Below are 26,987 nucleotides of genomic sequence, written 5' to 3'. Positions count from 1 at the left end.
AGTTATTGGAAGGCAACTAACACCCCTTCCACGCCCATAAGTTCCCCAAACACATCCAATCAATATTTAGAGATAGCCATTTTGTTCAGCGTAGTTGGTTTCCAAGTATAAATTATGTTTTTGAGGAGGACAATCCACCACAGTGCTCAGGGCAAGGGTTGTAAGTTATGCCCTGGGGTCATATAAAGTTTTTATAGAAAGCTTTATCGTAGAAACTTCAAAAAAGAAACATTCGATTGTAAATTTAAATGTCTAGTGCCCTTTTTAATAGTCGAAAGTAATTGGAGGGCAACTAACCCCCCTCTCACACCCACCTTTCCCCCAAACACATCCAATCAAAATTTTGAGATAGCGATTTCTTTCAACGTGGTTGAAAATTCCGGGAATTAGGTCTTTTAGGATGACAACCCCCCCCCCCCCACACACACACACAACCCTCAGGGCAAGGGTTGCAAGTTATGCCCTAGGGGCATATAAGTTTTTTCATAGAAAGCTCAAAAGTAGAAACTTCAAAAGGGGCTCATTCGATTGAAAATCTAAATGGCTAGTACCTTTTTTAATAGTCAAAAGTGATTGGAAGGCAACTAAAACCCCTTCCACGCCCACCACTCCCCCAAACACATCCAATCAAAACTTTTAGATAGCCATTTTGTTCAACGTAGTTGAAAGTTCTGGAAATTATGTCTTTGAGCTGGACACTTCCGCCAAAATCTTCAGGGCAAGGGTTATAAGTTATATCCTGAGGGAATATGTGGTTCTTCAGGAGGGAATACTCTTATAAAGCTCATGGAGGGCTCGTTTGATTAGAAATTGGTAGTTCTAGTTCGATTTTTAACATAAAAAGATATCGGAAGGCAACTACCACCACCCTACGCTCTTTTTCCCAAATGCATCCGAAAAAAATTTTGAGATGGCTATTTTGCCAAAAATAGTTAAAAGATCATAAAACAAAAACTCCGGTGTCGACCAAACCCCCAGCATCCGAGGCAGGCGTTGTAAGTTGTGCCCTAGGGGCATATAGGTTTTTTTCATAGAAAGCGTTGTCGTAGAAACTTCAAAAAGGGCTCATTCGATTGAAAATCTAAATGGCTAGTACCTTTTTTAATAGTCAAAAGTGATTGGAAGGCAACGAACACCCCTTCCACGCCCACCATTCCCCCAAACACATCCAATCAAAACTTTGAGATAGCCATTTTGTTCAACGAAGTTCAAAGTTTTGGAAATTATATCATTGAGCAGGCCACTTCCCCCAAAGTCTTCAGGGCAAGGGTTATAAGTTATACCCTGGGGGCATATATTGTTTTTAAGGAGGGAATACTCTTATAAACTTCAGAGGGCTCATTTGATTGGAAATTGAAAGTTCTAGTTCACTTTTTAACGTCAAAAGATATCGGATGGCAACCACCACAACCCTACGCTCTTTTTCCCAAATGCATCCGATAAAAATTTTGAGATGGTTATTTTGTTAAAAATAGTTCCAAGATCATATAACAAAAACTCCTGGGTCGACACATCCCCCAGCGCCCGGGGTCAGGCGTTGTAAGTTATGCCCTGGGGGTATATAGGGTTCTTATAGAAGGGATGCTCGTATAAACTGCAACAAGCCTTATTATGCGATATTATGCAACAAGCCTATGGCTTCCTCCTTTATTGAATAAAATAAATAAATAAACTTCAAAGAGGGCTCATTTGATTGGAAATTGAAAGTTCTAGTTCGCTTTTTAAGAGTCAAAAGGAATTGGAGGGCATCTAGCCCCCCCTCCATGCCCTTCACATCTCAAACCCATCTGATAAGAACTTTGAGATGGCCATTTGTTTAAAAATAGTTCAAAGACCATATAACGAAAACTCTGGCGTCAGCACAACCCCCCAGGGCCCGTGGGGTAGGCGTTGTAAGTGTTGTCCTTGGGGCGTCAGTAGTTTTTATGGAAAGGTTGCCCGGATAAGCTCCATAGCGGGGTCGTTCGATTCGAAATTGAAAGTTCTAGTTCACTTTTTAAGAGTCAAAAGATATCCGAGGCCATCTAGCCCCCTCCCTCCACAGACCCTTTTTTCCCCGAGCCAATCCGATAAAATTTTCAAAATAGCCATTTCATTATAAATTGTTCAATGGTCAGATAAGAAAGACTCCTGTGTCGACGTAACCCCCCCCCGGGGCCCAGTGGCAAGCGTTGTAAGTAATACTCTGGGGGCACGTATGGTTTTAATGGAAGGGATGCTCTTATTAACTTTAGAGAGGGTTCATTTGAATGGAAATTGAAATTTATCGTTCATTTTTTAAGAGTCAAAAGAGACTGGAGGGCAACTAAGTCCCCCCCCCCCCGCCACGCCCTAAATGCATCAGATAAAAATTTTGTGATAGATATTTGTTAAAAATAGTTCTAAGTTCAGAAATAAAATAAGTCTTGTGTTGACACAGCCCTCCAGGTTCCGGTGGTAGGCGTTGTAAGTTATGCCCTCGGGGCTTATATGGCTGTTATGGAAGGGATGCTCGTATAAACTTGATAGAGGGCTCATTTGATTGGAAACTGAAAGTTCTAATTCACTTTTTTATGAGTAAAAAAGGATCAGAGGGCAGCTATCCTCCCCCCACACTCTATTTATTTTTTCCCAGAGGCACTTCATACAGAAGGGGTCGTCGTATAAACTTCAAAGAGGGCTCATTCGATTGGAAATCAAGAGTTATGCGGCCCTTTTTAAGAGTCATAGGCGATCGGAGGGCACCTAGCCCCCCCCCCTCCCAGCCCCTTTTCCAAAAATATATCTGATAAAAAATTCGATGTTGTCATTTCATCACATAAAATTTTTGAGATAGCCATTTTGTTGAAAACAGTTCAAAGATCAGATAACAAAACTTTGATGTTGACACAACCCCCCAGGGCCCAGGGGCAGGTGTTGTAAGTTATACCCCGGGGGCATTAAAGGTTCTAATGGAAGGGATACTCGTATAGACTTCAACGAGGGCTCATTTGATTGGAAACTGAAAGTTCTAGTTCACTTCTATGGGCACGTAGTCCCCCCGTCTCTGCGCCCTGCTTTTCTCAAACCCATCTGATAAGAACTTTGAGATAGCTTTTTTTTTAAATAGTTCAAAGAGGATATAACGAAAACTCCAGGGTTAACCCAGCCCCCCTCCCCAGGGCCCAAGGGCAGGCGTTGTAAGTTATACCTGGGGGAATATTTGGCTCTTATAAAACTTCAGAGGGCTCATTTGATTGGAAATTGATGGTTCGTGTTCAGTTTTTGAGATTCAAAAGAGATTGGAGAGTAACTAGCAACCCCCCTTACGCCCCCTTTTTCCCGAATGCATCCGATAAAAATTTTTAGATAGCCATTAAGTTAAAAATTGTTCAAAAGTCAGATAACAAAATCTCAGGTGTCAACACAACCCCCCAGGGCCCGGGGGCGGGCGTTGTCAGTTATGCCCTGGGAGCATATATGGCTGTTATGCAAAGGATGCTCGTACAAATTTCATAGACGGCTCATTTGATTGGAAATTGAAAGTTGTAATTCATTTTTTATGAGTAAAAAGGGATCGGAGGGTAGCTAGCCTCCTCCCAACACTCCATTTATTTTTCCCAGAGGCACTTTATATAGAAGGGGTCGTCGTATAAACTTCAAAGGGGGCTCATTCGATTGGTAATCAGAGATTTCTAAGGCCCTTTTTAAGATTCAAAGGTTATCGGACGGCAACCCCCCAAGCTCTTTTTCCGCAAATATATCTAATAGAAAATTTGAGGTAGCCAATGCATCAGATAAAATTTTTGAGGTAGCCATTTTGTTAAAAATAGTTAAAAAAAAAATAACAAAGGTCAGATAATAAAACTCTGATTTTGACACAACTCCTCAGGGCCCGGTGACAGGCGTGTAAGTTATGCTCTGGGGGCATATAAGGTTCTTATGAAAGGGATACTCGCATAAATTTCAGAGAGGGCTCATTTGATTTGAAATTGAAAGTTCGAGTTTATTTTTAATAGTCAAAAGAGATCCAGGGGCAACTAGCCTCCCCCCCCCCACGTCTTCTTTTTCCAAAGAGAGGATACTCGTTTGTTTGGAAAGTGAAAGTTCTAGTTGACCTTTTAAGAGTCAAAAGAGATCAGAAGGCAACTAACTACCCCCCCCCCACCACGCCCTTTTTTCTCCAAATGCATCAAAAAAAAATTAATGCATAAATAAAATTAAATCAAATAAAAGATAGTTCAAACATCAGATATTAAACCTTCTGGGTTGACATAACTCACCAGGGTGCGGGGACAGACATTTTAAGTTATGCCCTTGGGGTATATATGGTTCTTCTAGAAGAGATACTCGTATAAACTTCAGAGAGGGCTCATTTGACTTAAAATTAAAAGTTCTAGTTCTCTGTTATAGAGTCAAAAGAGATCGAAGGGCAATTAGCCTTCAAAAGAAATAAAAGCCTACTGCGTCATTAGCGCTTAACTGAAAACAAATTATATTACAAATATTTTCTTTTCCAGTCACATACAGTCTTACAGCATTGAAAATGAAAATAAAATTACAGTGAAATAAATTCTTGAACTGATCGATCTTTCAACAATTAATATAATTATCCATCAAATATTCAATTTGATGTTGTTTATACTTTCCAAGACTGTTCAAGACGCAAATAGTTTTTAGTAAAGCGCCAATGACGCAGCCGGTTTTAGACTTTAAAGTGAGAGAAGGAGGCGATACCTAAACTCTTGTTTGTAGTGATTTTTGTTCGTTTCAAGCTTGATTTGCATATTCAATTTAAGTTTCACTCATTTTAAGATTTATTTATATTAAGATCTATTGTATGTTCGTTTGCATTGATGGTTTATTCAATTTCCGTTCGTTTTAAGTTTTATTTATACTTCAATAGCAAAATATTTCTTTTCATTTTAAGCTTAATTTTCATATTCAATCCAAGCACGACTCGCTTTAAGATCTATTTATTCATTTATATTATTACTTGTTGTATGTTTTTTGCTATGATTGTTTATTTAATTTCTGTTCGTTTTGGGTTTCATTTATATTTGAATAGTAATTTCTGGTCGTTTTGAGTTTGAATTTTAACAGGTATTTGTATCTGCTGAGCTTAAGTTTAAAATGGCCTTTACTTTTCTTTGAAAAAAATTTTTTTCGGAAAGTTTGTTTTAATTAATTCTGTAAAGAACGATGTTGGCACAATGTATTATTTTAATTTGTTTTTTTTTTCTTTTGACCAGGGCACTTCGTATGGAAGTAGTTGTCGTAAAAACTGCGAAAAGGGCTCATTCGATAGTAAATTAGAATGGCTAGTATCCTTTTTAATAGTCGAAATTGATTGGAAGGCAACTAACGCCCCTTCCACGCCCACTATTTCCGCAAACATATCCAATCCAAATTTTCAGATAGCCATTTTGTTCAACGTAGTTGATTTTCAGATAGATATTGTGTTTTTGAGGAGGAAACTCCCTCCACAGCCTTCAGGGCAAGGGTTGTAAGTAATGCCCTGGGGGCATATAAGGTTTTTTTTTATAGAAAGCTTTGTCGTAGAAAATTCAAAAAGGGCTCATTCGATTGGAAATTTAAAGGGCTAGGGCCCTTTTTAATTGTCGAAACCGGTTGGAGGGCAACTAGCCCCCCTCTCACGCCCACCTTTTCACCAAACCTATCCAATCAAAATTTGAGATAGTCGTGTTGTTCAACGTAGTTGAAAATTCTGGAAATTAGGTCTTTGAGGATGAAAACCACCCCACAGCCCTCAGGGCAAGGTTTGTAAGTTATGCCCTGGGGGCACATAAGGTTTTTATTAAAAGCTTTGTCGTAAAAACTTGAAAAAAGGCTCATCGGATTGGAAATTTAAAGGGCTAGTGCCCTTTTCAATGGTTGAAAGTGATTGGAAGGCAACTAACACCAGTTCCATGCCCACCGTTCATCCAAACACATCCAATCCAAATTTTGAGATAGCCATTAAGTTCAACGTAGCTGATTTCTAGACAGAAATTGTGTTTTTGAGGAGGGCACTCCCCTCACAGCCCTCAGGGCAAGGTTTGTAAGTAATGTCCTGGGGGCATAGAAGGTTTTTATAGAAAGCGTGGTCATAGAAACTTCAAAAAAGACTAGTTCGATAAGAAATTCAAAAGGCTGGTGCCCTTTTTAGTAGTCGAAAGTGGTTGGAGGGCAACTAACCCCCCTCTCACCCCCACCTTTTCCCCAAAACCATCCATTCAAAATTTGAGATAGCCATTTTGTTCAAATTAGTTGAAAGTTCTGGAAATTAGGTCTTTGAGGATGACAACCACGCCACAGCCCTCAGGGAAAGGGCTGAAAGTTATGCCCTAGGACCACAAAAGGTTTTTGTTGACAGCTTTGAAGTAAAAACTTGAAAAAGGGCGTATTCGATTGGAAATTCAAAGGGCTAGTGCCCTTTTTAATAGTGGAAAGTGATAGGAGGGCAACTAACACCCCTCTTACGCCCACCTTTTCTCCAAGCACATCCATTCAAAATTTTTAGATAGCCATTTTTTTAAACATAGTATAAAGTTTTGGAAATTAACTTGTTGTCGTAGGAACTTCAAAAAGGGCTCATTCGATTAGAAATTGAAGTGGCTAGTGCCCTCTTTAATAGTTGAAAATGATTGGAGGGCAACTATTCCCCTCTCACACCCACCATTTCCTCAAACACATACAATCAAAATTATTAGATAGCCATTTTTTCAACGTAGTTGAAAGTTTTGAGAATTATATCTTTGAGGGTGACAACCCCCCCCCCCCTGAGCTCTCAGGGCAAGGGTTGTCAGTTATTGCCTGGGGACATATAATGTTCTTACAGAAAGCGATGTTGCAGAAACTTCAAAAAGGACTCATTGGATTGGAAATTGAAAGGGCTATTGCTTTTTTTATTGCTCGAAAGTGAATGGAGAGCAACTAACCCCCCTCTCACGTCCACCATTTCCCCAAACATATTCAATCAAAGTTTAGAGATAGCCATTTTGTTCAACGTAGTTGAAAGTTCTGGAAATTATGTATTTGAGGATGACAAACCCCCCAGAGCCCCCAGTGCAAAGGTGGTAAGTTATGCCCGGGGGCATGAATCAAAAATCAATTAAGACTTTAAGGAATAAATATCAGCATATGTATATTAAACTGACAATGCAGATTTTCTTCAGTAAATTCATTTGAATTTTTTTTAAATAAAGCACGAATTATATTCTGGCTTTTAGAAATATTTGGGGACTAGAACCCTACTCATATTAATTTCTGCTTGTTTTTAGATTGACTCTTATTTATTTTAATTTCTGTTTGTTTCGGGTTTCATTTATTTATTGATACTGATTTGTGGTAGTTGTATTCTTGGTAGATTATTTGTTTCTATTTTTGGTCATTTTAGTTTAATGGAGTTTTTTACTTTTTTGTAAACTTATTTTGTTAAAAAGTTATTTTTAACTAATCAGATAAAAGAGAACAAAATGGAGAGAGTGCTAGCACATGTCGTATAACCATTGCAGAAAACAGCTGGGCCAGAATCTGTCAATTACATGAAGCTTTCGAAAAGACAAGCATACCGCAAGCTTTTCGGACTTTGCTAGCAAAATCATCTGTTAACAAAGAACGTGTCGACTTAACATCCCAATCAATAGGGAGACCAAGGTGCACTGTGCTTGATGACGGTTTTACTATTTTGTTACCGAGTTTTACTTCGGGGGCCGGATCACTTCCTTTACGATTAAACAAAATAAACTCAGTTTTAGTCTCATTGAAAGACAGACCAATTTTCCCATATGAACTTTTCAGCACCGTCAAGTTTTCTTCAAAACGAGAAAAAGAACGACTTAAATTCAGAATATCATCAGCATAATTCAATAATGACAGTTCTGGACCAAGATACAGAAAACTAGGCTTAACCACTTGCTGAGCTTCAACTATACTGTTAATGTAACATTTTGCGAAGAAATAGCTCCTTGACGGATCTTTTTTTGGACTGGGATAATATTAGAGGAAATTTTCATCCCACCCGGTAGACTAATCCTAACCTTCACTTTAAGTTTCCGATACAAATTAGGGAAAGTGAGGACTACCGACTTGTCAAGACCACGGTTATTTGCAGTCAACAACAGCTGGCTATGAAGACCGGAGTCGAACGCTCGACTTACATCTAAACCCGCAATAATGATAGATTCACCCGTCTGATCACACTCGAGGAGAATATTACAGATGAGGTGATGCACATGTTCTTTACTGCTACCCTTTTTGAACCCAAACTGGTTGCTAGATGTATAAAACACTCGGTTTATTTCATTAATAATAAGAATTTCTAAAATTTTACACAAAATCGGGGCAACAGTAATTGGTCTATGCAAGCTGCACTGAGATTGATTCTTTCACTTTCTTATAACTGGAATGATGATACCGACACAAAACGAATCGGGCACTAAACCACAAGAAAAAATCATTTGGTATAGTAGAGTTAAGTACTCAAATAGCAAGAGACTGCCATTCACTAGATGTAAGCCACAGATATTATCATCTCCCTTTGAATATTTCTTTTTTACTTTATTAAAGGTTTCACAAACACTGGAGACGGATACTACAAAACCTCTACTTACGGTAGGCTCAGAGAGCCTATTGTTGATTTCCTTTTTGAAAGCCTGTTCAAGCTGAGGATCAGGTGCAGAGAACTCGGAAGTAAAGTAGTCAGTCCATTCTTCCTCCGAAGGGCTTGTATGGGGAAGTTTGGAACGCTTATCACTTCTGTTATTTTTCGCAAATTTCCAAATCAGGGAGGGGTTGATTTCGATACGAGCACTGTTTTCTTTTATAATACGAGCACGATGCTGAGCTAAACATTTAGCGAATTTGCGTTTCGTATACAATTTAATTTCATTAACTGTGCCAACTTTAGGCCTAGCGTTGTCACACCACAGCTGAAACCAAAACCGTGACCAACGACAGGCTTCACGGAGCTCGGGGTTTTCATTTCACTTTGGTATTTCGGATCTGATCCACACTTTTCTCGTAAATACAGTTGTCGTTTCTACCACCCTCAACATGTGCACGATTTTAGAGCAATAGGTACTCAGTGAAAACTGCTTGACACCCTGACTTAAGCCTGATCTAGGCTGCAATAGGGGGTAAGACACTTTGACTTTCGAAAATATGTTGTCACACACTGAATGGCAGGTAGGAACATCAATTTTTTCTCACTCTCGTTTCATGACCCAGCGGTTATTATTCTTGAGCGGAATTTGACACATTCCAATTTGAACGTATTTGACACAGGAAAGTGGTCAGAAACACTGATTGCATTGTTAGCACGGAAAGAGGTGTAAATTGCAATCAATTTTGTCGAGAGGAAAAAGTCAAGGTTTGATGTAGACCCACTATTATGTACATATGTAAATGTCAGATCGTTGTTCATGACACTGAGTTGAGGACAAGAACTAAGAAGGATTTCTGTCCTAGATCTCTTAGTATTACTAAGGCTACAATTCATATCCCCTGCAACAATAGCAGTAAGGCCTTGTTTCTGTGACTCTGCCACAGCATTTGCAAGCTTTTTGCACGCTTTGTTGAACTTTCGCTCTAAATTTGAGTCACGGTAATCAGTCGGCATGTATGTAGAAAAAATAGCAACGTCTAGAAGCTGAACTAACACAAAGAAATCAGAAGACGAAATTGGTATGGGTAAAATTTCGGCATGAACAAGCAGAGTAGCACCACCGGACGGCCTTCCTCTCCCACTAAATACTACAGGAACCCTGACAACCTTAATCAAATCGTCGAGTTGCAGCAGGTCTAGTCCTTTTTTCGATAGGAAATGTTCCTGTAGACATAGTACATCACAATCAGCCATGAGCTGACACAGAAGAAGTCTTTTAATAATCAATGAACCATTCGTGTTCCAGGTAGTGATTTTTAGAGAGCGACTCATTTTAATAGTTTCTGCGCTACAGGGCACTTATACGTGTAGCACGGGTGGTCAGTCTTGCCACAGAGTGCACACTTCTTGGGCAGCTGGCAGGGGGTGTCTTTAAAGTGTTTATGTGGACCAGCACACTGCGAGCATTTCTCTGAATTCACACAGTTAGCAGCAGTGTGGCCAAATGTCTGGCATTTGTAACAGTGAGGGGGCAGTAGCTTATTTTCTGACACAGGTAGCCACTCGTAGCCAATCTAAGAAAAGCTCTAATTCAAGTTTGGATAACAGCAAAGCTCCTAGTGTTGCCCACTCCCCTCAAAAATTTTCTGCTGGCCCTTTTGACATTTTAATCCTCTGTCCATGTTCTGTGTCGGTAAGATATTGCATAGAAATATATTAAATAGAAGCTCCCGAAAGAGAGGATATATGATTTCACAAAATCAATATTAAAGTCCTTGTCTAAAAATATGGAATGAGGGGACATTAGAGATTAATCTTTCCCTTCTATGTTTATCTAAAGGCTCAAGGGGAGTTAGAGATTTTGCACAAAAAATGCACTTTTCAAAGTACACTCCCCCAGCCATCTACACAAAAATTCACCGACCCTCCTCCATAAAACTATTGCCCACAATTTTATCAAGCTTCAAATTAATCAACTTACTGAAGTAGAGCTTTGAAATAAATATCTATAGTAACCATTTATTTTGCATGGAGTACGGGCATCATTAAAATCAAATGTTTCAGCACGCAGTATTACTGCCTTTGGAGTTAGGAAGCTCAATTTATACATTTGGATAATTTAAGATCTATTTGCTATATCCGAATTTCCACTCGATAACTTTTTCGCCCTCTTTGGGCCGCAATCGCTTTTTAATACTACAAAATGGCATAAAATTTTATTTTACTACGAGACCATCTTTTTTGCTACTTAAAAGGTCACTAGAAGTTCCAACTTCTGTTTGAATAAGCTTTACTCTGATATGTTCAACCCTGGGAAGATCTAAAATTTTGTATTTTACATATAGGAGCCTGATATCTCTTTCTTTGGGGTTCTTTGATATGCAGAATTTGAAGGTGTAATTTTCATCAAGATCATTTGCCATAGCTTGAATGTTTTCCTCCTTTTGAAAATGCAGCAACTTTCTTCAGACTTTTAACTTTTGGCACTTTGCTGTGAAATTAATGAGTTTTAAAAAATTAAATTGATCATAAAAAGATCAAAGCTTTATATGTGTATATTGGTACCAAACTCATTTTCTTAGTATTTTGGTTAAAATTGGTATGGTTAAACCTTTATTTACAGTTTTTTACCAAATAGTTTATGATTTGGCCGTATATTTTTTTTCAAGAACCGTTTTTCTTAGAAAACATTTTTAAAACTTAATTTCAGGAAAAGCTGAATATGGAGGATGTTTTGTTCTGATTGGCTTGAACCAGTAACATAACTTGTCTTTACTTGAGGTGAAGGGTCAATTCTACTTCTTACTCAATTCCTGATTAATAACTGATATACACAATTTTCAGGTGCTAGTGTTCTGGAGCTAATAAGGTCTTTAGAAGATGAAAAGAGTGATTCAGAATCTATTGAGGAGTCGGAGGCTCAAATTCCATTTCCCTCTAAAATACAAGGTAAAAATTCAGGCATTATTATTGGATAGTTTCTATATTTAAGCATATACAAAAAAAACTGGAGGTTCAAAGCTTTAGGTCAATATATACCAAATAATATGTTTTTTTTAGTTAAAAATGGAATGACCAATTTGATGCCTTTTTTTTATGCTTATAACGAATAATAAACGATTATATATCAGACAAGAACTTCAGCCCCCCCCCCCCTCTATAGGGTCATTCAGGGGTAGTGGAGGTTGGGTTATGGATAGCCTATATCGGGGGGATGGGGCGTAAATAAAATTCTAATATGCAAGCTTATAATAGTCACATTCAGCATAAAAAAAGGCATTAAATGTTTTATTAACTTTAGTCCTAACTCAATAATATGATTTGGTATATATTGACCAAGCTTTATTGAAATCCAAGTTTGACCTGTTAAGAGGCTATTACCCTAGGGATATTGATTTTCCATTAACAGATTTAACGGATTACGCAATTCTAACCATTTAGAAGGAAACAGATTTATAAAATAAGCATATGAAAACATGAAAGCAGAGCAAAGAGTTGTCTGTTTCCAAGGCATATCATGAACTTGTCGCAAGAATAACTTAAATTAAACCTTCAAAGCATATTTGGCTAAGCCAGGTGTGATAAAAAAAAAAGTAGTGTTAACCTAATACTGATACAAATATAAACAATAATCAAATAAATCAAATTACGAGCTCCGATGGACTGAATTTGCGCTTTTGAGCATAAAACAAATTAAAGTACACAAAAAACAGGCCACAAAGTTAAAAAAGAACAAGATTTAATTGTACCAAATTAGGTATGATAAAACGGTATGAAGTAAAAATGGTTTAATTGAAACTGAATCCTCGTGTAACTGAACCACATGTAAATGAACCCAACTAACTGAACCCTCGTGTATCCTACCCGAAGTGGAACCGAACCACCATTTAAACGGATTCTCCATGTAAATCAGTCCCATTTAACTGAATCCTCGGGCAACTGGAATCTCACCATTTAACTGGATCCCCATGTAACTCAACACATGTGCAACTTAATTGAATTTGACTGAACCCTCGTGCAACTCTACCATTGTGTGGCTGAACCCTCTTGTAACTGACTCTCGTTCAACTGAACGCCCGTGCAACCCTGCCCCATTTAACTGAACCCTCATATAACTCAATCCCCCTGCAACTGAAACAACGTTTAAATGAACCACGTGCCATTGAAACTTCTTGCACCTAAGCCCGCGTTTAACGGAACCACCTTGCAACTCAACCCCTGTTTAACTACCCCAAGAGAAGCTGAACCCTTGTACAACTCACCCTATTCAACTGTGCCCTCATGCAACGCAACCTTCATGCAACTCAACCCCCGTTTAACTATCAAATAAATATAAACAAGAACAAAGGAAATGATAGATCTACCGTGGATACTTACGGTCCCACCCTCTTCTCCTTATAGCAGTATAAAATAGACCCTATTAGACAAACTGATCTAAAAACAACAATATTTTAACTATATGTTTAGAATGAAATAGAAATTTTTGTAAGAAATGTACATGTATTAATAAACACAGTTATTTTTGTATTTTAGAAGCCCCTAGAGATTCATACTATTTTTTTCATTCTTCATTTAAGTGTTTAAAACAACAAAACTTTCATTTAAATTAATTTGTAATTATGAAAGCAAACATTATTTTCAAAAGAGAAACAATTTTAGTATTTGTTTTTCTTTATGCAAAGATTCCCAAAATCGTCAAAATTATGAATGGTCGTAAAGATAAAAACAGAAAGTGAGCAAAAAATGTTCATTGATCGTTCAATCTAAAACAGAAAAAGGTTACCAATTTTTTCAGAATCTGTAAGGGTTGTCATTTCCTGGTTGATCTTACGTGGAATTACCCAAAATAAATGCTTTTGCATAATTTCAAAAGTCAAACTGAAAGAGTTTAGGGAACCGGGTATAATATCAGAGTGTTCACTTGCCCCTTGGAAAATCTTTACTCGAACACTAATTGACAAATTCATTGTTTGCAATAAAACCAAAAAGCGTTTCGTCGGGCCATGATTTTGGCAATATAAAAAATTTCTGAAAGTTTCTTTCAATTTTGAAAAGTTCTAATGTTACCAAAATGGATAATATAGGTTAGAAACTACGAATGAAGCGAGAAGCAAATTATGAGCCTCTTATCAGCACTAGTTCAAACTTATTCTTAGACTTTGGGTGAGTTGAGTAAAACAGGGCTAGATTTAAACGGGGGTTGGGTTACAGAAAGGTTGACTTCGGGGGTTTATTTAACGAGGATTCAGTAGAATGATAATTTGATTAAATGGAGCGAACGAGGGTTTAGTTAAATGAGGTTGAGTTGCACTTGGATTGAGTTGCACGGACGTCCAGTTAAACGGGGGGTCAGTTGCCCATGGGTTTAGTTACATGAGGGTTCAGTTAAAAGGGGCTGAATTACTCGGGGGCTCAGTTGAACGAGAATTCAGGTAAATGGTGTTCAGTTGCAAGAGAGTTCAGTTACACAGAGGATGAGTTACACTTGAGGTCAGTTAAACGAGGATTCGCTTAACCTGGGTTAAGATACACAAGCATTCAGCTACATGAACCAGTTGCACGGGGTTCAGTTACACGAGGGCTCAGTTAGGATAGAATCATTGCAACATACTACCTTTTTGCCAGCATTTTTATTATCGTGGTACCTACCATCAGATTGCAATCTTTGATATACCTTTTTTAGGAAAACGCTAAAAGTTTTGCAGTTTATGGGAAGTGCCAATAGAAGGTTCTAGATGGTTTATATAGAAATTTTAATATTTTGAATTTCATGGAGCGTTCAGTTGATAACATTATATACTCTTGAATTTCAGTAAATTGTTAATCAAAGTATCTTTCTATAGAAGTTAAAAGTATTTTTCAAGACACTGGTATATGGTATATTACCTCATAATATATTGATCGGGCTGAATAGCAAGGGAAAAGGAAAAGAAAATATTCAGAAAAGAGGGTTCTTTTTTTTATTGATTTTGGAAAACATAAGGTTTGTTTTTTGTTGATTTTGATGATTATGGAAATATATTAATTTCGCCAAAACTTTATGTAATTTAATGCAATAAAACACTGTTTTACTCAGATTGTAATTAGTACCTTTTAAATCAATTTGGGAAAATAGTTTCTTAATTGAATTCTTGTGTACAGAAAAAGAAAAAGAAAATATTGGGTTTTACTATTCAAAACAATCATTTAGAATTAATATTTTTGTGGGGGGAGGTGGCGGGGCAAGGGGCTTTTGTTTACAATATATTATAAAAAATAAAACAGAAGGCAAAATGATGCATAGGCCTAGCCCATAGACTAGGAACGTCATTCAAATTTTATCTTAATTGAACTCTGGTGTACAAAAAAAGGAAAATTAAATATTAACTTTTAGTGTTCAAAACAATAATATAGAACTAAGTTTTTTTGGGGGGGGAGGAGGGGGTTTTTTTTTTTACAATATACCATAAAAAAGAAAAAAGAAGGCAAAATGATGCATAGCCCATATACTAGGAACGTCATTCAAAGGCGGCAAAGGGAAAAGGGGGGGGGGGTACTGCAATGGTCTCTTTAGTGTTTCATGAATTGTATTGATACACTCTTAATCAATTCCCTAAAATTACATAAATTTGCATAATAAAATGTTTGAAATCCTTAACTTGCGACATCGAATATATTTCATTTTTTACTTAGTTTTGAATATCACATGGTCATCTAAACATGTAAATATCTATCAAAATTATTTTTGAGTTTGAAATTACTTCGAAATTTTTACAAATTCCAATGCTTCATTGTTTCTGCTTCTAGCTACGATACATCTATATTTTGTAGTTGAGATTTATGCTTTATTCAGGACACATACAAATGAAAAGAGTCATTGAAAGTACGATTCTCTTTTCTTTGAGAAAAACTAATACTAATTTTGATCTTTTTTTTTTTAATAGATTGAGAAGTTTTTATTTAAGATTCAATTAAAAACTCAGTTTTCCTATGAAAATTAAAAAGTGCACTAGAAACTTGAAACAAGCACACATTAACTTATGCTAGACTTCAAACTTGAAACCAAAAAAAATTATTATGCATGAAGAAATGAGCTCTAGAACAAGCGATAGTCAACAAAATAAATAACAACTCAAAAAGATTACAGTAATGAAAATTGTCACAAATATCTTTTTACCGATATTTTTTCAAGACTGTTCTAAAAATGGTGCCAAAACAGCCACACGTCAAAAGAGGTACAACGCGTAGTTACCGATGAGGTTACTGTAGGGAGTTCCACCCTCAAGGGTCTGCGAGTATATAGGTATAACTTTTTCACACGCCTGAATTCAAATAGATATTCTCTGTCACTCTAAAGAAAAGAAAACGAGACTAGTCTTCTTTCCAAAAAAAAGAGCTGTTGGTAAGACTTGGGGCCCTTACCATTGTTTACTTGTATTTTTCTTTGAAGTATAAAACCTCTGCAAAATGTTGCGTATAAGAGTTTGAATGTATCTTCAAAAACATGTTTTCTGTGTTCAATTTAGAAAATGTTATTTCATGCTTTGATTGCTTCTTATCTAAATTACTGTTTGATTATTGTTTATATAGATACTACTTGGAGGCATATCAAACCAATATACACCCTTCAAAATAGAGCTGTAAGAATGCTTAAAAGCCTTAGCAGTGACAATCAAAACTTGCAAATACACAGGAAAAATAACATTATTTTTCGCTTAAATATGCTAGATTGTAGATTTATAAGAGAAGTAAATATTTCAATTTGGTACCTTCACTTATAGGTTTAGCCTTAAGACCAAATATTTTAAAATCGATAATAATAATAAACTAAATTACCAAAATGTTTTAAAAAACTATCGGATGGTATTGGCACACACCAAAGAAAATATAAACCATATTGTTTAATATACTTATAATCCTTAAAAGGGTGTATTTTTTTCATTATGACAAAGTAAATAAAATGAATATTGCTAGAAGACTTCCTAATCATTTTGAAGCATTCTTCATCCCTTCAGTTTTTTTAATTTACTTCTTAAAAGATGCCAAAGTAAAATAAAAATAAAAGCTGCTACCCTGGGTAGGCACTAGTAATCATCTTGTGGCAAAACAAATGTATCAGAAATTCAAAATTATTTTTACGTTTTATTTTAAGTCATTATTTATTAAAAGTAGATAATAATAAATGAAATTAAATTATATTGATTAGATTTTGCCACGTTTAAATCCTTCCACCATTGAACCAGGTTCATCCTTGTTGGAAATGTGTGGTAAACGTTTTCGGATGCCAATGGTCTGTATAATGCAAATACCGACCTCCTGATTTTTATCACCTTCGACGGGGAGTACACGGTTGGGGGTAGGAAAGTCTGTGGTAGGAAAATACGTAAAAAGATAAACAAAAAGTTCTTTAGAATCCATTGAATAATTCTACTACCCAGATTGTGTGACCACTTGGGTCTTACTGCGGTAACACCAAGGTTCAGGGAACTCAAAGGAAAATCTGGCCATTGTCTTCACTAAATTAATGAGGGCCTGATCTTGATTGAACTTCCAAGCAACGATTTTAACCGGTTTGTCTTGGCATGAACTGTTGTTTTGTAAGGCAGCAAGTAAACAAAATAGGACCAAAATAGACACTGCTGCAGCAGGAAATCCTTCTGCAACGACGACAAAATAATAATAAAAAATGAAGCAATAGTGACAATATCCTTGGCTGGATTAATGTTTGGCATCAGTTTTTCCTGGATTCAAGGGCTTCAACAATTGTCTAGGCTTCCCTCTGTGGCCTCAGAACCTATCATAGAAACAAATTTTAGCACTGGACAAAGCAGATAAGTGTGTAGCCTAAGTGTCAGATTCAGGAGCTTTCCGAGCCTCAGTTCATTGGGGGGGGGGGGGGGTATCTTCTTAAATTTTACCAAATCACTACCCGATCTATGCCTAATTTTCTACAGAAATCGATTTTTGCTAAATTTCTGCCGAACTTTTCACCTTCGGCGAAAATTTTACCGAATGCCAAAAAGTTGAGGGGGACTGCCCCCACCCCCTTGGGATTCCCCTGGTCATATTAGTAGAAAATCATCAATACTAAAAGAAACGGAGGATTGTTTGTGAAATTTCGCACATTAAAACAAAAAATATAATACAAATATTATCTATAGAGAAAAATCAAAGGGAGGTATGTAAGTAGGTTAAGTAGGTCATTAGTTTTGAAACATAGTAAAAATATTGTTTTAAGAGTCTTATGAAGTCTTACTCCTGAGCCTAACCCCTAGCCTTGGTAGCCTCGATCTCAGCTTTGTAAACAATCTGAGAAATTCATTTTTTCAGAAAACATGCAACGAAGGCCATCGAATGGGACGAAAAATTTACGTGTTTCTGTTACACCTGCAACTCCCACCCGCGGCTCTGCCCCACCTTTCAAAACAACCGCACCAGGTTTAAGCAATATATCTGAGCACAGCTGTAATTCAACTAACACGAAAAGTCCACTGCCAGAGCCACTTGAGCCACTTCGAACCAATTTCACGTCAGAAATCCCTGCACAGGCAATTCCACCACCACCTGTTAAGTCTCGTGCTTTAGGGAATTCCTCTGGAAGAAGAATTGATATTGTTAAGAAAGAGGTCAGCTTAGATATGCCAGAGGACGAGCCTGTTAAGCCAAACATGGAATTTCTACCTCCAAAGCAAGACTGTATTATCGATATGGGATCAAAAACTCTGGAAAAAATAACAGAAAGTAAGGTTGATATTGAGTTGCCATTAAGGTATAGCAAAAGCAAGACCATTGAGCCAATCAAAGCATCTGGGGAAAAAGAAAATTCAAATGCTGATAAATACTTACAAAAAGAAAATGAAAACCAATCTGTTAAAAACTCTCTCCAGGGTGGAATAATTTTAACACCAAAGATCCTTGAGCCAACTCAGGTTCCAAATTCTGTTAATTCTATAAATGCTACTGATATTGCTTTAACAACTGTATCGTCACAGCCTTCAAAAGCAAAGTCGCAGTTAAACCAAGGAAAGCTTCCAGCCCATTCTACACCGGCAAAAGGGTTTGCACCGTCAGTTCCTTCAACATCTTGCACTTCAACAATGGTCGAGACAAAAATCTTCGAATCAAAAATCGAATCTGAAACTCCAAAAACTATTCAGAGTACTACAAAGGCAAAGGAATCAGAGATTCCGAAAGCTATAGAAACCACCACGAGTCATGCCAAGTCAACCGAAACAAGTGGAAACGCTATGCCGTCATCAGCTGCTAGAGAAGCTGCAGCAGCGAAGACATATGAGCAGTCTCTAAACCCTTCAAAAAGTGTTACTGAGGTCAAGACTATTAAAAAGGATAAAAGTGGCTGGCTTTAGGACTATAATCGAAAATATACCTTATTCTTATTTATCTTAAAAATTTATTTTTACTTAAGACTTTGAAGACCATTTAACGTTCTATAGAGCATTCAAAATATTTCCCAAATTATAATAAAAGTGCCATGAACTTATTCTCTGACTTTCTTTGGCTGTTGTTTCACATAGGTAAGACCTTTTTTTAACAGCCTAGGGGACTCAGATTATTGAAACCTCGTAATTATTTTATTTATTTATATTCGACTGCCAGTGAGCTCCATTAACACAAAATTAATTAATACGTATAATAAAGTAAATTCAATAAGGAGTTTGTTCCCATGATCCTTTTCTCTGAAGCGCCATTTTTTTTGAATTTTAGAATATTGAAACCTATCTTTTCACGTTTATTTTGCAAATAAGGCCTACTAACGTAAAGTCATTTACAAGTCAATAAGGTGGAATGTTATCTTGTTCGAACAGCTGAAGCTAGACACGCAGGCTAAACCGTATACTTACATTTTAGTTGTGCTGTATTCAATGTAACTTGCCATACTTGTGAGATTAAATAATACTCAATTCAAGTTGTTTTATTTTTTTAGACTGCTGTTCGTGTTTCTAAGAAATAGATTTTCACGTGGTTATATTAAAGTTCTTAGCTGGAATATTTATGAGACATATCCCAGAGAAAATATCTATGAATAGTTTTAGGCACTCGTTAGAATCCATAAATATCAAGCAATAAGCTTTACGGAAAATTTGGTCCAATCCTACTGCATAGGTCGAGGGGTGCTGGATTTCCGCTATATGGTGTACATCTCAGAGTACCAAGTGTTCCACACAGTTCCACCACACTTGGAACAGTTTCACCACATCTCCGCCATGGTTGACATAATTCTTCTATGCTTGCACAGTTTCGCCCCGGATGGAGTACGCTGGCATGCTTTCAACATAAATTTTTCGCAGTCTTATTTCTGACATACTAGATATAGTTTTAGAGGGTCTGATTTGTATGTTTTAAGATTCTTAGTTACTTTTCAGGCTGTTTGAAATTCACTGAAATTTAGAATTGGGTTAAGTTTCACTGGCAAAATTTTATTTTTTTGTCGAAAGCTTAGGTAACCTTGCAATATTTTTTAATATAATATCGTTATGTCGGTAGTTATTACCTTAAGGGCTTAAGAGTTTTGCAAAGAACAATAGTCGCAGCTAGTGACCAACAGACCTGCAATTGACCGTAAGGCTCGGAATGAGATATTTAAATTCCTTCAAGTTCTAAACTTTCTGCCAGAAAAAGAAACAGAACGGCGAGACACATGGTAGATGGCATTAATCCGACGAGAGGGCAGGCTCTTAAGAAAAAAAAAGTCACTAAAATATTGAGATTCTGGGCCTCTCATGCAAATATACCAGCAATAAGAGAGATTATAGGCATCCTAAAATATAATAAATTCAAATTTGGCTTATCTTGAAAGTTCCATCACGATTCCCAAGCTGTAAAAAAGTATAGGATAGGTTTGCCAAAATCATCCTGTTCTATGAGTCACGCACATACAAAATCGAATGCCCGCGGGAGAAAAAGCATGTCATACAATCCAGTCTTTTATCGAATTCTTAATTCATCTGCAAACGCATATTACCCTAAAATCGATTTTTATAACTTTTACTGAAAGTAAAAGAATACGTATGCTCTTTATCATTGTAGGATTATCAAGAGACTCGAATCCAGGATTCTGTAGATAGGAATCTTGTTTAAAACAAACTGTGTAGAAAGAGCTAGTGAATCTCGTTAGTTGGTTTGATAACTTTGCTAATTTTAGTTTTTAGTATATAAAATAAACGGATTTCTGAAAGTTATCGGCATATATAATCAATTATGTAAAGGAGATGTAAGGTAAGAATCTGGTTGTTATTGTATTATTACCAGTATTATCAGTGAAGCCACTCGAACTGCATCCGTGACAGAAGCGTTTGCCAAGCTCAACTCTTGTCTATGGCGGAAGCGCAAAATCTAGCTGAAAACATCCTTATCTACGAGGCAATACGAGGCTGCATAGATACACGATCATATCTACGATCGGTGCTCCTATATGAATGCGAGTCTTGGACGCTGAATATATCGGGGGTGCATAATCAGAAAGTCTTTGGAGGATTCTTGCCTTTGGAGGATCCTCGGCGTCAGATCAACCGACAGAATTAGTAAATCAGATATCAGCCGTTCATGCTCCCGGAGCCTTAACATCGTATCTGTTATCAAGAAACGCCGTCTGCGCTGGTACGGGTACATCCAATGCCGACCACCTGAGACGCTTACCAGAAATCCCCTCACTGACAGCCTATCCCCGGCTGGATTAAACGCCAAGGGGAACAACGCAAAACGTGACACAGCCTTTCCTGCACCAAAGCTGACCTCGAACCCAAAAAGGATTTTTCCACTCTGGCCGACGGTGGGACACAAACTGGCTCGAAATCACGCAGGAATGGACCCTAGAAGCCAAAGATGGAGCTCAGTCGTTAATGAACTATCGGGTACCACAGGAGATCACAGCCGTTGTCCTGATCCATGTAATAGAAAGTAATTATTACCAATATAGCCCTGTGCTGAGCTCGAAAATATCCAAAAAATTCAAATGGAAAATATTACCTAAAGTCACATTTATACAAGATTTCTTTTTTTTTAGCTTTGCTTTATTCCTAACTTACTTAAGACATCCAATTGCCAGATTTCACATTTTTCTTGCTTCGTGTTTTTTTCGGGTAAGTTCTATTTTTAAATTTTTTGATAAATAATTAAATTGTAAGTTTAGATTTTAGGTAATGACAAACAAGATGATGGCATGACACACGGAGTCTTTTCATTTTATTTTCTGTGGCAGGGTTGCAGTTTTTTATAATCCTGTTTCACACCTCTTGTGCTCAGATTAAAAGATGTCAGTAAATAAAAGTTAGTATAACGTATGATATAACCAAAATATTATAGCTGTGATCAAGCAAAGCACTCAACAAAGAATCAGGGAAGAAACCAAATGTTTATAAGAAACAAATCAAATGTCCGAAAATGGTCGAGGTAAAAAGTTAAAAAGGACTCTTCGGTGCAAACGGACGAGCATATATGACCCGCCAAGGGCCATCTCTACTGCACTTTCGATTAATCAGGTTGGCGTGCGTTAATTTAATATCATATTTCATCTGGACCACATATATATTAATTTTTGTTTTATGAAGTAAGATTGTTCTTATAACATCTAATTTCAAGTTTCAGCTTGTTTAAGAAAGGTTTTATTTTACCACATATACAGCATGTAAGGAGGCCACGCCCTTGCTAACTATTTTATGTACCAGCTTGGAGTTTCGTATTTCTTATAGCCTTATTTAATTATAGTTGATGTGAATGGGAGGGGGATATGTAATCGGAAAATCTACGGTTTCTCGAAGAAATAGGTTTTCGTTTTGGAGAAGTGCCATGGGCCTGTTGGGCACCCCTTTAAATGCTAAATTGTGAGCGCTTGTGTGTCAGAATGTGGAAAGACACAAAAGGAAGCTCAAAGGGACCAAACAATTTTTGTATGGGTCAGAAAGGACAAAAAGAAGTCTTTAAGACTAAACAAATTTGCAAGGATTCCACAATTTGGCAGGGGCGAAAGGAAGCTCAGAGTAACTAAAATAACTTGGAAGGCACGAAAAGAGATTAAAATTCAAAAAATGTGCGATGCACAAAGTTGTGCAACCAAAGAGTAAAAAAGACCTTCCAAGGGGTTAGTCGGTGTGGCAGAGTGATGGCGTAGCGTTGCATAGGGGCGCAGCGGCGTGGTATGTTGCCCTGGCGTCACGCAGTGTGTGTGTATGTGCAGCACACCGGCAGGGATGTCATCAGGGCGTTAAGTGTCAGTGCTGCGTGGTGTGACCGTGGAGAAGCGCTCTTTTCACGTTTTGCTTGCACAATTTCGTGTATCGCACTTGAATCAGGATGAGTTTAGTATCGTCAGTATGAAGTTTAATATCTGAGCTAAAAGGAACTAACTTATGAGCCTAATCGGATTATCTTTTGTACTGTATTGTGTTAGATTGCGCTGTTACCTTGCGAATTTTATTGTGAGGGATTGCTCACTTCATACAAAGTGAGTTATTATTTATCATAGTGAATAATTTAGTTCCATAACTGAATATTAATTGGTTATTGCCATCAGCAAACCTCCTTGGATATTTTGTGCCAGTGATTAACCTACTTAACATTGAATATATTGATGTTATTGCTGATTAAAAATTGTCATATTTACTTTTGGTCAAGTAACCTTGAATTAAGACTAATTAACAGTTCTTGAATCTGCAGTGTCTCGTCGGAATAAATGTCGGGAAAAAAGCATCCCCTAAGGCTACCACCCGAGAAGTATACTCCCACTGAAACCCTTGACCACTCGCTGCTCCAACCTACTTCTAAAACTCTTCCTGGAACCCTCCCCCCCCCCAACTACGCGGTCCAAAACAGTTTACGTGGTCCAAAACTACGCGGCCACTTTTCAGGAATTCAGGCCTTAGCCGCAACCCCTCTCTTCAAGTGTCCCAGAAACTAGTAGTACCGATTACCCCAATTATTATACTGTCTCAATCAAGAAAACCAATGGCCAACCCTTTTCAAAAGATCGAGTAATGCAATTAGGAAAGCTGTCTTTCTGATCGCCAAGGTAAATTTTGAACTTGTTTTCAAGCAGGAGGAGTCTACTGATATTTACTTTACGTCTTCTCAGGCGGCAGACCATGACCTGTCAAAATCCAAAGAAATAATTTTTGATGGCCTGAAATTTTAGCCACAAAAAAAGATTTGGAAAAGTTACACAAAATGTGCTTCATGGTGTTGACACCAGGGTAAAAGTGGAGGAAATACAAACTGAACTAATAGATTTTACAGGCCTTCTCATAATCCTTCAACTGCAATAAGGCTAAGTTTAAACAAAGAAGGAGTCCTTCACCCAAGCCGTTCAATCCTCGTTTCCTGCATAGTTGAGCTAAACAGATAAACATTCTTGTACGGTATGTCCCTTTTTTACAATATTTATAAGCCTAAGCCCCTACAATGCTCTGCTTGTCTGGCCCACGAGCACAGCCAAAAACACTGCAAACAGTCCCACTCCTCTTGCCTTAAGTGTGGAAAAACAGGTCACGCAAAGAGTGAATGCCCTGATTCAGACCCTTTCTGCAGAAATTGTAACCGTAAGGGACACAAAGCGCTCCAAAAAAAATCTTGCCCGGCTCACCAAAAGCGAGTCGTATTCCTTAGAACAACTGATAAAATGAACCTACCCTACTCAGTTGTAGCTGCAAGAGTCCCTCGGCAACCCACACCCCATCGGCGTAGTAGAAGCCAAGCAACAGTTTCTATAGAATATGCAAAGACAGTATCATTTCCAAAAGAGGCAAACAGTGTTCATACTCAAGGTTCTTGTCATTCCCCCCATCCCTTACCTAAGTTTACTTCAACATCCTGCCCTCCAAAAGATTCATCTGAAAGTAGATAAGATAAGATAAGATATTTATTTCAAACATATCACAAGCCCACAAAGGGCCGAATCCGGACTTTGGAGTCGACAGTATTAATGGTTGCACTAAAACTGGTAAAAATGCAAAAAACAACAACAAAAAAGAAAAATCGGAATGAACAACCATTTAAAACTCATTACTTACACTGTAAAAAGTCAACTAAAAAGTTAAAAAGATAAAAACCTGTCAATCTAAACTTACACAAATACAAATCATAAAAAGAATTAAAAGGGACATAAAAAGGGGGGCAAAATAAGTGAATAAATACAAACAAGAACGAGACATAAATGCATATAAATTAAAAGGGGCACTAAAAAAAGTGTCAATAGTTCAACTGCAAGAAGTCAATCAAGGAGTTGAAAAGATAAAAACTGGTCAATAAAAAGGAGGGGGAGGGGACAAAAATAAATAAATAAGCAACAAGAAAAAAGAGATAATTACAAAAATATATATAAGAGTTACAGGGGGAACTAAAACAAAAAAAGAGAAGGGACAAGCAAATGAGTGCAAGAACCTGGATGGCACCATCAGCTAATAAAAAAAAAAAAAAAAAAAAAAAAAAACTATTGGGACATTTTATTCATTTTTTCTGTAATGAAGGGGACAAAAGTTCTTTCGTATCTGGAAGTAACGCAGCGAATGCGGGACAAAACAGGGATGGGCTCAGAAACCGCTCGAGGCGGCCGTAATCTGAATGGGGAGTGACGTTTGGGGAAAATACTTGCCGTCCGAGTGTTTTTTATTGCATTTTTTGCAAAACGGAGGCACAACGAAACCCTCCTTCGCTCCAAAGTTTCCAGACTAGCTTTTTTTTTAGGAGCAGATATTATGGCACCTTGCCTTCTTTGAAAATTATTCGCAAAGCTCTTTTTTGAATTGATTGTATTTCTTCCGATTCTTCGCAAGAGATACCAGGGTGCTAAACTGGACAAGCATATTCTAGATGCGGGCAGACAAAAGACGTGTGAATCTTTAAGGACGTGTAAATCTTTAAGGAGTTGGAAGGGGGGACGCTGAATTTATTTAGGAGCTTTAGGAGGGCGATAGACACATTAGCTCTATGGATGATGTCTTTAACGTAGATATCCCACTTTAAATTTGAAGAAATTGTGACGCCAAGTAGTTTAAATGAGGACACAAAAAATTTCAGGAGGGATACGATTAAGAAAACAGAGAGGGTTTCAGGAAACAAATTGGTACTATCATGGACTTAGAGGGGTTTACTGTCATGTCTAAGTCCAAGGCCTCGTCTCCAATTTCGTTGAGGATACTCATAGGGTCGCTTATTAAATTTCTGAAGCAAGCTTCAACAACTATTAGGTCATCAACGAATTTCCATCGGTCAGGCAAGTCCATTGCGAGGCTGTTGATCATGACTGAAAAAAGGAGGAGACCTAGAGGAGTACCTTGGAGTATGCCATTGTGAACAGGAAGAGGATTTGAATAATGATTCTGGTATTTGACTACTTACAACCTATATGTTAAGAAGGAGGCAGCAAATTTCACCAGTAAAGGATCAATATTGAACTTGATGACAAGTTTCTCAATTAAAATATTATGGTTAACAAGGTCAAATGCTTTCTGAAGGCCGATGGAGATTAAATTTAGCCAGGAATTAGGCTTGGAATTAGGCCCGATGTGGTCAATAAGAGAAATGAGGTAGTGGGAAATAGAGGTGGATCTTAGGTCCCCGAATTGCTTAGTAGAGAGGGGTCAGGAGGTCCCGTACGAACCACGTGGTTTATGGTTTTATCAGTGAGAATGAAAAAACAGGAATTTTCTCACTTGGAAAACCATTAATTTTGTCACATTTATGGTTGTTCTCATGGATGGATATGTGTGTTGTTCGATTTATTTGATGTTTTTCTCGGATGTCAACATCAAATTATGGATGTTTTATGGTTTTTGTCAGTGAGAATTTGAAAAACATGAATTTTCTCACATTTATGTCTGTTTTCATGGGTGTTTTATGGTTTTTGTCAGTGAGAATTTGAAAAACAGGGACTTTGTCACATTTATGTATGTCAACAGCAATTCATGTCTGTTTTATGGTTTTCTCACTGAGAATGAAAAAACAGGAATTTTCTCACTTGAAAAACCATGAATTTTGTCACATTTATGGTTGTTTTCATGGTTTTTGTCAGTGAGAATTTGAAAAACAGGAATTTTGTCACATTTTTGTATGTTTTTATGGTTTTTGTCAGTGAGAATTTGAAAAACAGGAACTTTCTCACTTGGAAAACCATAAACCACGTGGTGCTGTCACGAGTCAGAACACCTGTGCTGTCGACCTCAATTCACCTATCGTGAATCAATAATTCCCCTTAGAAACAACAAATTAATTTTCCTTTCTTGACAGATCAATCAATCAATGACATCATCTGTCAGACTTTAAAAATTTTCACCTAGAAACATTTTTCCAGGAATAGATCCAAAATCATTAATGTCTTTGCCTCGGGAACAGTTCTACTGGTCGAACTCCAAAGGATATTAATAACCCAAGGCCATGGAAACAATTAGGCAAGAAACATCTTAGCGATGAATTGTTTTAGCGCGCGAGAAGG

The 26,987-nt window shown here is 37.3% G+C and overlaps 1 protein-coding gene across 1 annotated transcript in view; it reads left to right on the top strand.

The window, feature by feature from the left end:
* The window catches only part of LOC148953262 (transient-receptor-potential-like protein), a 158,493-nt gene extending 139,027 nt beyond the window's left edge, over nt 1-19,466 (top strand). The window contains exons 17-18 of the mRNA XM_089088430.1: nt 11,411-11,515; nt 17,876-19,466. Of these exons, the coding sequence (XP_088944556.1) occupies nt 11,411-11,515; nt 17,876-18,912 (1,142 nt within the window). The 3' untranslated portion in view covers nt 18,913-19,466. The remainder of the gene's footprint in view (nt 1-11,410; nt 11,516-17,875) is intronic.
* The last annotated feature ends 7,521 nt before the right edge of the window (nt 19,467-26,987 follow it).

This window comes from Artemia sp. Qi Xiang Cuo, chromosome 4 (assembly GCF_049724085.1).
Source record: "Artemia sp. Qi Xiang Cuo chromosome 4, ASM4972408v1, whole genome shotgun sequence".
Classification (NCBI taxonomy): Eukaryota; Metazoa; Arthropoda; class Branchiopoda; order Anostraca; family Artemiidae; genus Artemia; species Artemia sp. Qi Xiang Cuo.
This window is presented reverse-complemented; position numbering and strand designations above follow the sequence as displayed.